Raw genomic sequence first — 11,649 nt, forward strand, 5'->3', positions numbered from 1 at the left:
AGCTATTCTTTTGAATAATATTTCATAGAATACTCTGTCACTTTATTACCGGATATAAAAGCCTTTTTGTTAACACTTTATCATTAGAGATTATACTCATCTATCTTATATTACTAACTTAGATATCAAAATAATCGAATTGAAAAATCTCTCTGATCTTTATGCGCATGAACCATAACGAGTTAACTCAAATATCAATAATATATTCTCGTAACATATTGTAACTGAGAATCAATATGTAAGAACAATAATAATATAAATTATTATTCCCTCATATTGGTTTGGATCGATGTCCGAACTAGTTCATAAAAAATAAAAATATTAGTCAAAGATATTTAATGTATTATGAAAAAAAATTATTAATGAATTATGAAAATGATGCTACCAGTAAATTCTGAAAAATGAGTTTATTCTCCCAAAAAAATATAGACGTGTATAAATTAAAAATTCAAATGAGATACAGAGAAACTCGAAATTTTATCTATTATACTGCTGGCTTCTATCAGGCTGCCGACCAATAGGAGCGCTACAATTGCTGAAGCGTGTGTTGGTAGGCATAACGGCGAGACCGCACGTCCACTTCCAAGTGGCGTGCCCATGAAAACCCTAGTTCTTCCCTCTTATAACTCTCTTCCCCTGTCACACACCGCCGCTGACCTTTGCCCTCGTCTGCTTGACGCCCCAAATCTCCGAAGGTAATCTCTCTATCTACATCTCCTCGCTGTCGATCCCTTCGTTTCCCCGAGTTTTTTCTCCCGTTGTTTATCTTTTTGGTTGTCGTTCAGCGACAGAGCTCTTCCTTTCCCGATGGCCGATTCTTCAGTCGGAGAGCTCGCTTGCACCTACGCCGCTCTCATCCTCCACGATGACGACATCCCCATCACGGTTCTTCCCTTCTTTCCCTCCCTCTTTATTTACGGTTCTTCTTTCGTCCGCAGCGGTCGTCATGACTTTAATGACTTGGTCACTGTTTCTGTGTGATCTTTTTGATTCCTTTCTTTTGCCGCCTTCCCGAAACGATCAGTCGGAGAAGATCTTAACCGTGGTACAGGCCGCCAACTTGACGATCGAATCCTACTGGGCGCCCCTCTTCGCCAAGCTCCTCGAGAAGAGGAGCGTCGATGATCTCATCTTGAGCGTCGGCTCCGGTGGTTCGATTTCTTGCTTTCTTTTTCTTTGGCTTAGAAAAAAAAAATCGATTCCGAGACTTACTTTGCAGAATGTTTGGATGTTCTTGCAGGGGGAGGTGGTGTTGCTGTGGCGGTCTCCACCGGCCCGGCCGCCGGTGCGGGTGGTGGCGCTGCCCCTGCTGCTGATCCTGCCGCGGAGGAGAAAAAGGTGAGAATTTTGCTCTTGGATTATCTATAGGTTGTCGTTGCACGAGATTCCAATCATTTGGATTGGATTGGTACGGCCGAAGGGTTTGACGTGTTTCCCGCCGACGTTGTTGCTGCAGGAGGAGCCCAAGGAAGAGAGTGATGACGACATGGGATTCAGTTTGTTTGATTAGAGATGGCTAAATCGTTATCTTTGTTAGGTTTTTTATTTAAGTTTGCTTACTGCCATCGCTAAGTCTGGTCATCCATTATGAGTCATGAGATTTCAGATTCTTCTCCATACTTGTGGTTACTTTTCACATCATTGAATTAAGTTATTAACCTCATTTTGATATTGATGGCATATTTTAATTTTTTGAGCCATTGTTAACGTAATGTGGGAATCGGTGGTTTTCAGCTTAACATAAAATCTTTCTCCTTATCAAAATAAAATATTTAAAATCAAAAAATAATAATTTCATAATATTATTCTCATTAATATTAATTTTTACTTGTGAAATTTTTATGAAAACGTTTTCCTTCTTTGACTTCGTCTCTCGTCTTCGAAGGATGGGATATAAAATTATATCTCTCACTTTATATTTTAATAAAAATTTCAATGACACAGAGAGAAAAAAATGAAATAACATTATATCACTTCAGTTTCCTAAAAAATTTGTTTTCATATCAAAATTATCTTTCTAATTTTATTTTAAAATTATTTTTTAAATATAATAATATGTGTGATATTTTCATCAACAGTCAACAGAATCGATAATATGATAAATTAAATTAAATATAATATAAATATGAATCTATAATTAACTCGAATTTTTACATGGCATACTGCTAAGACAAATTTTCTATTATGATAAAACGTAATGGCCACCATAATTAGAAATGTCAGTCACAATGCGATATGAAAATTGCAGCTGTCTACCTGAGAGGATAAGAGAGCTATATGAAAATTCGAGATCGAACCAAATGGTCTTAACTTAGAACTGCGGCAACAGATCAAAATTTTATTACGACAGTTGGATTTTATATCTCCCTTGGAATATAATGTCACAAAAATAAACTATTGGATTACTCAACGAAGACAAGCTTACGATTCTGCAATTGTCACTTCGACCTCCACCCCAGGTTCGATGGTGATCGAGGTAATCTGCTTCACAACCTCGGAAGAGCTGACAAGATAGATCACCCTCTTGTGTACACGGAGCTCAAATCGATCCCATGTGTTGGTTCCCGCAAACAACAAAGAAAACAAAAAAGAGGTGATCATCAAGTTTCACAAAAATAGCTGACCACATCATAAATAGAATGAAAAGCATTTCTTGGTTCGATTTGTCATGAACGTGGTTGACCACCTCTAACTTGACCTCTCTATATGCATGCCTACAACACAAAAACTCTACAATCGTAAAGGAGCCTGAAGAGCAAGCACACCAGCAGGCCATCCTTACGGTGAAGCGGGAAATTGAAGACTCCAAAACAACTAAAAGCGGTTAAACACAAATCATGTTATCAGAAGGAATACAAAGCTCTGCTGTTTGATCATGTGATCAGAAGCTTATTTTGAAAAAAAAATAATAATGATTAAACGAACTAAAGTAGCACCAGACCTGGGGACGTAAATCAAGTCTACAACCCGTTTTCATTTGTAAACATGAAGTACATAGAGTATGCTTATCACAGTCTACATATCATGAGGGTAATAAATTCTGCTCAACTTCTCCAAGGAGTCTTTCTTTCAAAGAAGTACTCCACGCCAAGACCAAATGAAGTTGAAAGAAATGACAAAATCCTAACTTGTCATTAGTATTGAAGAACTTAATGGTAAGACCATAGGCAAATAGACTGTGCATCAGTATTAAAAAACTCGATGTGCTGAAACTTCATAGAGAATATCTCAGCGTCAACTAAATTATCTTCTCATCATTTGCACTGTAGAAATCATCTGCCAGCAACCACATACAACTATGCATTTAAAGCCAATTAATTCCCAGAACCATCACTTTACATTTTGATACAAGCAATGAATGCAAGAAACACTTGCAAAGGCATTCAAAAATGGTGTTTAACAAACACAAAATACTCTCCTTTTGTTAAGTCTGAAACTCTGCAAATTTCCAATATTTGAAATGATGATCGAGCTTTTACTACACCGGGAATGTGTTCCTAATTATTAATAGGATTTTGGTTCACACAACCGACTGCAGCAAGTGCTGACAAAAGCTTTTGTAACCAATCTTTACAGAAACACTTAGCTATACATTTTCTTGCCAAAATCTAAACAATAAACCATAACCCCTTAAACATGTATAAAGTGACTTAAAGACAGAGTGAATCATTTTTTTATCTTCCAAATTGCCTAGTCGGATACACTGTCCAATGCTTTTGTAGCTTGTCGACTACAGTTTATGGAGCTCATGATTTTCTTTAAGAAAACAAAGCATGTATAGTTGGCAGTTGCTTGTAGAATAGATATAAATGCGAATTTGTACGTGTATATCTACATACATGCGTATACATGGACATATATATACATACACATGTATACATGGACTTCACCAAACGCTGCCATTTGACTAAGAATCAGCTTTAAAAAGCTCAATGTCCAGTACTTCAGGGGCAGAAGCTCATTCTTCGGTTTCTTAATATGAATGTATGCCAAGTCAACTGAAGAAACCACTAAGCTTCGTATTGTAGGTAGCTATAACTTTGGTTTCACTTATCATATACAGCATCATTGATCAGAACTATCATCTGTGCTCGATAAGTAATTTGCTGGAAAGAAATACAATATTCAAGGGGATGCTATGAAAGGACATGAACATTTACTAAACTACTATGAAAAATGGGACTTGTATGACAATGCAGCAGTTATTATACCAGAGAGCAACGAACTGGCAGATATATTGTGAACTAGCATATTATTTTTAGCATTACCAGAATGTAACATTTATCTCTTGGTGTGGTGATTCAATTGTCGTTTATTCAAATCCCCAACCATAAATATCACGACTTACATCCAAAATGAGACCATATGGACGTTTTGACTATCACTGCAAGACAATCAAACAACACAGTTGTATCTTTAACCCCACCAAAGTTTCCTATACCAAAGAACCCTAACATACACCAACAGCATCAACATCCAATGCAATTGAAGCTTTTAAATGGTAACATTTAGTTTATCATGGGCATCAATTCTTGAGGCTATCAAACTAGTGCGAGGGACGCAAAACTTCAAAGATTGGCATGATGAGCAAAGACAAGGACATGATAAGAACAGGGAAGATTTTAATACCTTCGCCACAAGGAGATTTCCTGGTGGTGATGTGGAGGACCTTGGTGGGCATTCTCACGGGCCCCTTCACGGTCAGCCGCTTGTCCTTCGCTCCCCTCACCAGATCCGCACAAACTATACAACAAAAAACCGATCAGAAAGGGAAAAGATGGAGGAAAAAACGAAGGAACCGAATCGAAGTGAGGCACGCACCCTTCTCGAGATTCTTGACGTTCTTGGAGGATAGGGTGATCCGGATACGGTGGAGCTGCTCCTGGGGCTCTTCAAGCCCCAACTTGGTCGGTTTCATTGCTCCGTACGCCGCCGCCATGAACAAAAAAAGACCCAAATCTAGCACGCACAAGGCAAGACCTAACACCTCGGAGCGGAGATGGAACTTCCAAAGGATAGACGATCCACGAAGCAAGAAGAAGAACTGCTGTCGTTACCTTGCTTCTCTTGGCCGCCGCCAACGGCGTAGCAGAACAATAATAACACTCGGGAGGATAGGCTGGGGGTCGAAGTTATATTGGACGAGGAGGATAATTTTACACGTGCATCCATGACTTATTCTATATTTCACATATACCCCCTCAGAGTTCCGTGCAATTGCCAAGAGGGCGGTAGCGACTGCGGTGAGACAGGACACGACGACGGAGACGACAAGAGAGGAGGGAAAGAAGGCGGGAAGGTCGACGGGTGACCTCGAGAAGGTCCACTTAACTTTTCTTGCAGACGAGGAGAACGAAGAAGGGGGTGTGGCGTTCACCTTCCCTCCGCGCACCTGTCGACGCCTGCCTCCGGTTGCTTCGCAACTCCTCCTCCTCCCCCTCTCTCTCTCACTCTCACATCCTGCAGATAGGTGCTAGAACTAATTCGTCGCAGCAGAGCTGGGCTTGGAGCTTCCACTTGGAAGAATCAACTGGGTCATGGTCGGCACACTTGCAAGAACAAACACATCACGTTCCTTATCAGCAATAACAATCGAAGAATGATCAGGATCGTCGCATGCTACAAAAAAATTTACAGGCAAAGTAGCGAGAACGACTGGAATTAATTGTCATCGGTTTAAAACCCCGTGTTACAACGTCGAACATCAATCCAACTCGAGTTATGAAACCTAATATCAAACCATTTAAAGTCTATTTTTGATGAAAGCAAATGCATGATTAGCAGTGATACAAATGAGAACTTGGTGCGACTTCATCCTCCAGGCAAACTCATGTTTATGTCTGCTGGCACTGACCGTAAGGAAGCAGCCCAGCTTTCCTCCCCGAGAGGGGATGTAGTTGAAGGATCCAGTTTCCCGGTTGCCGCCCGATCATGCTGCCCTAGGCCACTTCCGAAAGCTTCCTCCGCGTCTGCGCTGGAACTGGGAGCGGCGGACGGTGGTGTCGATGCTGATCCAGCTTCCAGTCTGGGCTTCTTAATTTTCTGCTCCATCTGGTAACTTGGCAAGAAACTTCCCACTACAACCTACCACAGATGAGCAGGGAAGCTAAGAATGATGTTTGAATATGCATAGGTTTTGCAACCGTTAGTTCACCTGAGCAAAATATTCCCAGTATTTTGCACATATAAAGATCAAACATCAGTACTTAAGAAACATAAAACGGGACGCAGTGAAAAATCAGATGCCGAAAAGGCAGGCAGTATATTTCATCCACCTCACTCGATTAAAACATCAGTGGGAAACCAAAGGTAGATGCTTAGTAGTGTACTCACTTGGTTTAAGCTCAAAGAAACTTGATTGAAAGCAAAAAAAGGTTTCCAGCGAAAAGAATTATTCAGGCAGGCAAATGACACAATTTTAGATCATGAGAATTTGAGCGCTATTACCTGCACTGGACTTGCAGCCACCAGCAAACCAGCAACTCCTCCGCCGACGACTCGACCATCTGGACTTGCCAAAGAAACACTTAGACCACCCGATCGGCTTCTCGTTCCTCCATTTTCGGTTGGCATGAAAGATCCAGATAAGGAGAGCAGTTCGAAACAGCCCTGATAAACAGCAGGTTAGACATTATAAACAACAGCACCCGCACTCACCAAAAAGGTTGCAAGTCTCTACCTATAGCTGATGAGCAATAACAGAAAGTATTTAGACACACTTTACTGCTAAAAGTGTTAGTAGTAGTAGTAAACGCCATCAAGATTAGCTCATTTATTTAGTTTGGCAATTTAAAAGAACCCACTCTGAAGGGTAAACTCTGACATTTCGGAAAGGCATAACAGTAGTCTACAACTTTATAGAAATTTTAAATATTAATTTAATTTTAAAAGCACCAAGAAAGGATCAAATTAATCTTCAGAAATTTTAAATATTAACATACAAGTAAAACTGTCTTTAGTATAAAAAAGAAAGAATAAGAGAGCTCAAAGAAGTGTTAGAGTGACAATATATTCAGCACTTTTGTACATAAAAAAGTTCAGCAGAAAGAGCAAATGAGCACTAAAAACATTTACATAGTGTGAGAAATGAATAAGAATATGAAAACAAGGAATCTAAAGTATTACTGAACCAAAATATAAAAAATAAATATTTCATAGTAAATGCAAACAGTGTCAAGCATCACTTTCAAAGACGCACGATCATTCTTATCATAAACGATTACATCTTTTTTTGGGAAAAAAGCTCTAGCACATACGATAAGAGAACGATGATAATAACACAAAAAATTAGAAAATTTCCACAAGGCAAATGAGCAGAAGTGATATTTTGGAGAAAAAAAATGGTCTAAACATACAAAAGGCTCAATGGTCCGGCACAGTTTTACAGCCAAAAGAAAACATAGTGCCTAATTCCAAAATGTGGCGAAGTCAAATAAAAGATGGACCGCTAAAAAATTTAGAAAGTTCTACTTTGTCTGAGGTCATGCAATGCCAGGGCAAAGGTCCAAAATTTCCCCAAAAATAGGAGTCAAGAAGAAGTGACAAACTTCACATAAGGAGTAATTTCATCTCAAAGGCACAAACAAACCAATGGATCAAGATATGTTTATTAGCAATAACTTACTTGCAGGCAATAATATAACGTTATTTTATCTTCAATGTTTGCTGCTCGAGATTTTTGCATGAATATGTGCTTCTTAATATTCTAAACTTTTTATTTTCATAATACGATTCAACACTAGATGATCTGTTTATAAAAAGCTGGCGCACTTGAATCGCATACTTCATTCTCTACCAAGACATAAACTGCCACACTTGAATCCTATATTTTATATGAAGATATATACAAACCTCATAAGTTAATGTACCACCACTTGAATATGGTTGACGAAGTGCAACATTTGAGATAATACCATTAGCAGATAAAATACAAATTGCTCGAGGCCCTTGCTGTGAAAATGATATGATCTTCATGGTAACATCCTGCAAACAATAACAGACGTAAATTAGAAATATGTTCAATAGAGGTTTTGGTATCTTGACAAGATAAAAAAAGAAACATATAAGAGGAGGCTTTGCAACTTTATCAAACTCCATTGAAAGGAGACTCCTGACTTCTTTTCCTGATTAATTTCACAAAAAAAATCAGATTAGAACCTGATTTTGTTTTTTCAATTTGTTTTTTGATATTCAGAGTCCAGGTAAGTAGAACTTGAATGGAAAATAAACCAGACAAAGCAACTAACAAGTAGTTTTATGCCCTCTCCAGAAACAGTATTGTTCTAATAGAAGATCAGAAGTTTCTATATACATAATAGAAAAGATAATTGGATATTAAAATATGTATGAGACTTCCTTATATCACATACAGACAGAAAATTTTGATCTGATTATTAACTACATCAGGATTTTATCCACTTATAGATACATTTCCCAGATATTATCCGATCCATTTTCACCAATTATGCCAAACCAATATTATTCTGCATTTTGTCTGATCAGACCATCATTTATCGAATACATTACTTTTGTCAGTTACATGCCATTAGAGAGGTCAAAACTACAAAAGTCACCAACCTACAGATAAAAACAAACCAAGCAAACACAGAGGTCAAAACTACAAAAGAAGGATGAGAGACTTAAATGTTGCAGCATATTGCATTTATCATATGCAAAATTTGAATTTTGTTGTTCTATCAGTATTTAAATCCAAACAACCATTATTTTCTTATCATATTATGTTGCAGTAACTGCGACATTAGTATTATCCGAAGTTCCGAACAAATGATTCCCTGAAGTCTAATGTCTTGTGTTTTTGGAAGATACACATTACATAATAGTACTTTGTAAAATGAATAGTTTTCTGGAGGCATCCAAGTTTTGGTGAAAGATGAATCCAATGAAACATATTATTCACAGAGTTCTCAAGTGGAAGTTCAGCAGAAGTTTAGCAAGAGAGGAAGATGATGACAAAAGTGTAAACTGAAATTAAAAAAATGTGACAAAAAGGCCTTTTTTTCACTGCTTCTAGTTGATTTACACTGAAAAGAAGACCTGGATTTCAGCTGAAATTTGAACTATCTTGAACGAATGCACCTGGAGAAAGATTTTAGCACAATGATAACAGACTAAGAAGAGCTTGCTCTAAGATATTATTGGCATGCTCCATTTGTTACTCGTCGAACCTGTTTACAATTTGAGTCTAGCCATTGCCACTGGAACTCCAAAGCGGCATACTTGTATTGGCATATTTAAAAAAGGAAAAGAAGTATTTGATAAGAACTTCAGGCATATGGTAGACAGCCTAAAATTAGCATGACATACAGCATATGACAAATTTTTTACAATAAAGGGTTACAGCTGTTGAAATTAATTTTAGGTTCGAGGAAGTAATACCTCGCCAGAAGCAACGGTGATGACATGAGGTGTGAAATTTGCGCCGGCAGAGCAGGCTCCCATCTCTCCTGCATCAATACAATTCAGAAAAGAGAATAAAAGTCTTTGAAGTACTGGGTGTTCTTGAAGCAAATCAAGCAAAATGCAACACTGTATATGGTAAATACATTTCAGCTACTAGTCATGGAACTCCAAAGCTAACTAGTCTTTTGATTCATCAGGTATGACTCGAGAAGAAGAGATGAAGAGATCCAGGTACACAGATCTAGCAGTTACTGAGTTTGACCACAAGAATTAATGCCTAAGACATCATGTTTCCCTGAGGATGGACACTGAGAGGTTATGTTGTTTGTCAAAAGCAGCAGCGAACACCATGTCGTCCATCCCTTTGAACAATCCGAACCAAGACAGAAAGTTCTTATCCAATGACTGTTCCCCATATGTCTTCAGCCAGAGAATGATCCTATACCACATCAGCTCTTGTTCTCCACCTTCTCAGGACTGGCACCAGAGCAAGCATCCACGTCCGCGGTTCCCCAAGCCAACCCCACAAACATTGCTTTCTCCACCAGATCCGACACACCCCTACCTCATCGGATCTGCAGATAGAGATCATCGGTCTCTGGTCCCCCTGGCAGATCCCAGTGACTTGTTTCTGCAACTCCAAGCCGACAGCTACCACCAAAAATGGACTCAGATGAAAAGCAACAGAGACAACGCCAAGAAAAGGACCGTTTTGGGATCCACAGACCCCCTCATCGTCAGTAAAACCAAACCTCCATGAAAAATAATTTTTGGATTAGAAAAAATAGTCAATTAAGAAGAGAAGAAATATTCAGTAAATCTGAATAGTCATTTTAGCATCAATAATTTTTTGGATTAAAGAAATATATAAGACATGAAAAAGAAAATTAAAGAAAAGAAAAATTAACGCAAAACTGACGCCTTAATTTTAGGTCAAGAGTTGGTGAAGATATAAGACGGAGACTGGCGATAAAAAGGATTACCTAAATGCTCCAAATCGAATCCCAACTGTGGCGTCTTGGCCATCGAACCCACTGGCCGCCCTCTACCCCGCTTCAACGTCGCCCCCACCGCGGCCGCCGACGTGTACTTGACGCCTGCCGGCACTGACGCCGAGATCGGCATCGGGTTCAGCGGCCGAAGCAGGCTCCCGTCCGGCCCGTACTTCCTCGGTCTCCCCGTCTTCTTCTTCACCGGCTCCGCGGCCATCCCACTGATCTCGCTGGCGGGCTTCTCCTCCCCCACCACCGCTGCCGCCACAGCCACCGTAGGAGAAGGGGCCCCTCCTTGTTCGCTGCGCTCCATACCGAGACGAACTTCTCCCAAGAATCTCCAAAGTCAAGCGCTTGACACCGCCGGATTCCGATCGCTAGGGTTCTCCCCAGCTCTGGCCATCAGAGTACACCACCAAGAGCTCCGCATCAACAACAACAAAAAAATCATAAAAAATAACAAAAAAATATCCAAATATTTCTCTTGCCTAACTTCTCTCGCCTTCTATCTCATCGAGTGGAATACTACCGATCTCACAAAACCAAAGGGAAACATGAAGATGAAGAGAGAACAGTGCATGTAAAGGCCAAGAGAAAGAGGAATTTTAATTATTATTGTTGTTGTTGTTATAATATTATTAGTAATGTAAGAAGAGAGAAATATATATATACTCCAAATATCGAAATAACCTCTTAGGGAATGCAAAAGATACGTATATATGTGTATATATATATATATATATTATTTTTTTTCTTTTTGACGTCAGATTTGTTTTTATTTAGGCGAGAGGCCACCTGTGGAAGACTCCACCGGTGCTCGACTCTCACTTACTTCTTTTGTCCTTTTACGCTTTATTATGATCATTGGGACTTAAATGCCATTAGAATGGATAATAATCACAGCACTGCCACAGGAGACTTCTGCACTGAGAGAACTGAGAGAGAGAGATTTTTATCTGCTACGATACTGTCTAAAAGTAGAGAGAGAGAGAGATTTTATCAATAAAATATAAAATTAAAAATTAAAAATATAATTTTAAGATTTTAATAATTGATAATATCGATGGTCATAAAAAGAACAACTAAAGATTTGACATCAATGCATAACGATCTTCAATGATATATCTTCCATCGTTAAAACATTAAATTTATCTTTTGATCTTTTGTTTTTATATTTTTATTAAAAATTTAAAAATATTAAAATAAATAAATTTGAATAATTTACTTTCGTAATTAT

At 38.7% G+C, this 11,649-nt stretch overlaps 2 protein-coding genes and 1 non-coding gene across 6 annotated transcripts; 1 reads left to right on the plus strand and 2 right to left on the minus strand.

Annotated features, from left to right (window-relative positions):
• The first annotated feature begins 543 nt into the window (after positions 1–543).
• On the plus strand, positions 544–1,671 carry LOC135679866 (large ribosomal subunit protein P1-like). The gene is made up of 5 exons (XM_065193848.1): positions 544–695; positions 786–885; positions 1,025–1,151; positions 1,241–1,338; positions 1,457–1,671. Exons 1-5 carry the CDS (start codon positions 598–600, stop codon positions 1,508–1,510), a joined length of 477 nt encoding a protein of 158 aa, XP_065049920.1. The 5' UTR covers positions 544–597; the 3' UTR covers positions 1,511–1,671.
• Positions 1,672–2,318: 647 nt separating this feature from the next.
• LOC135678391 (AT-hook motif nuclear-localized protein 1-like) lies at positions 2,319–11,057 on the minus strand. Of its 4 annotated transcripts, none has more exons than XM_065191146.1 (8): positions 10,901–11,057; positions 10,404–10,807; positions 9,397–9,464; positions 7,852–7,983; positions 6,448–6,609; positions 5,058–6,084; positions 4,822–4,959; positions 2,319–4,743 (listed from the first exon to the last, which is right to left on the minus strand). In XM_065191146.1, exons 2-6 carry the CDS (start codon positions 10,723–10,725, stop codon positions 5,812–5,814), a joined length of 957 nt encoding a protein of 318 aa, XP_065047218.1. In that variant the 5' UTR covers positions 10,726–10,807; positions 10,901–11,057; the 3' UTR covers positions 2,319–4,743; positions 4,822–4,959; positions 5,058–5,811. The 4 variants fall into 4 exon arrangements, with proteins under 4 accessions (XP_065047218.1, XP_065047219.1, XP_065047215.1 ...); XM_065191147.1 differs by having other exon boundaries at positions 2,319–4,106; positions 4,630–4,743; positions 4,822–6,084; XM_065191143.1 differs by having other exon boundaries at positions 4,822–6,084.
• Positions 3,178–3,264, minus strand: LOC135680176 (small nucleolar RNA SNORD36). Its single transcript, XR_010515420.1, has one exon. It is a non-coding gene; the product is annotated as a small nucleolar RNA SNORD36 (small nucleolar RNA).
• Positions 11,058–11,649: the final 592 nt, after the last annotated feature.

Source organism: Musa acuminata, chromosome BXJ1-7, assembly GCF_036884655.1.
Source record: "Musa acuminata AAA Group cultivar baxijiao chromosome BXJ1-7, Cavendish_Baxijiao_AAA, whole genome shotgun sequence".
Taxonomy (NCBI): Eukaryota; Viridiplantae; Streptophyta; class Magnoliopsida; order Zingiberales; family Musaceae; genus Musa; species Musa acuminata.

Excerpts from the sequence above, each read along its gene's own strand:
- LOC135679866 (XM_065193848.1), top strand. The coding sequence starts at position 598 with ATGAAAACCCTAGTTCTTCCCTCTTATAACTCTCTTCCCCTGTCACAC. Across the intron at positions 886-1,024 it reads ATGACGACATCCCCATCACG|TCGGAGAAGATCTTAACCGT; the intron begins GTTCTTCCCTTC and ends CGAAACGATCAG. Across the intron at positions 1,339-1,456 it reads CTGCCGCGGAGGAGAAAAAG|GAGGAGCCCAAGGAAGAGAG; the intron begins GTGAGAATTTTG and ends TTGTTGCTGCAG.
- LOC135678391 (XM_065191146.1), bottom strand. The coding sequence starts at position 10,725 with ATGGAGCGCAGCGAACAAGGAGGGGCCCCTTCTCCTACGGTGGCTGTG. Across the intron at positions 9,465-10,403 it reads ATTCGATTTGGAGCATTTAG|GAGAGATGGGAGCCTGCTCT; the intron begins GTAATCCTTTTT and ends GTATTGATGCAG. Across the intron at positions 7,984-9,396 it reads TCACCGTTGCTTCTGGCGAG|GATGTTACCATGAAGATCAT; the intron begins GTATTACTTCCT and ends TATTGTTTGCAG.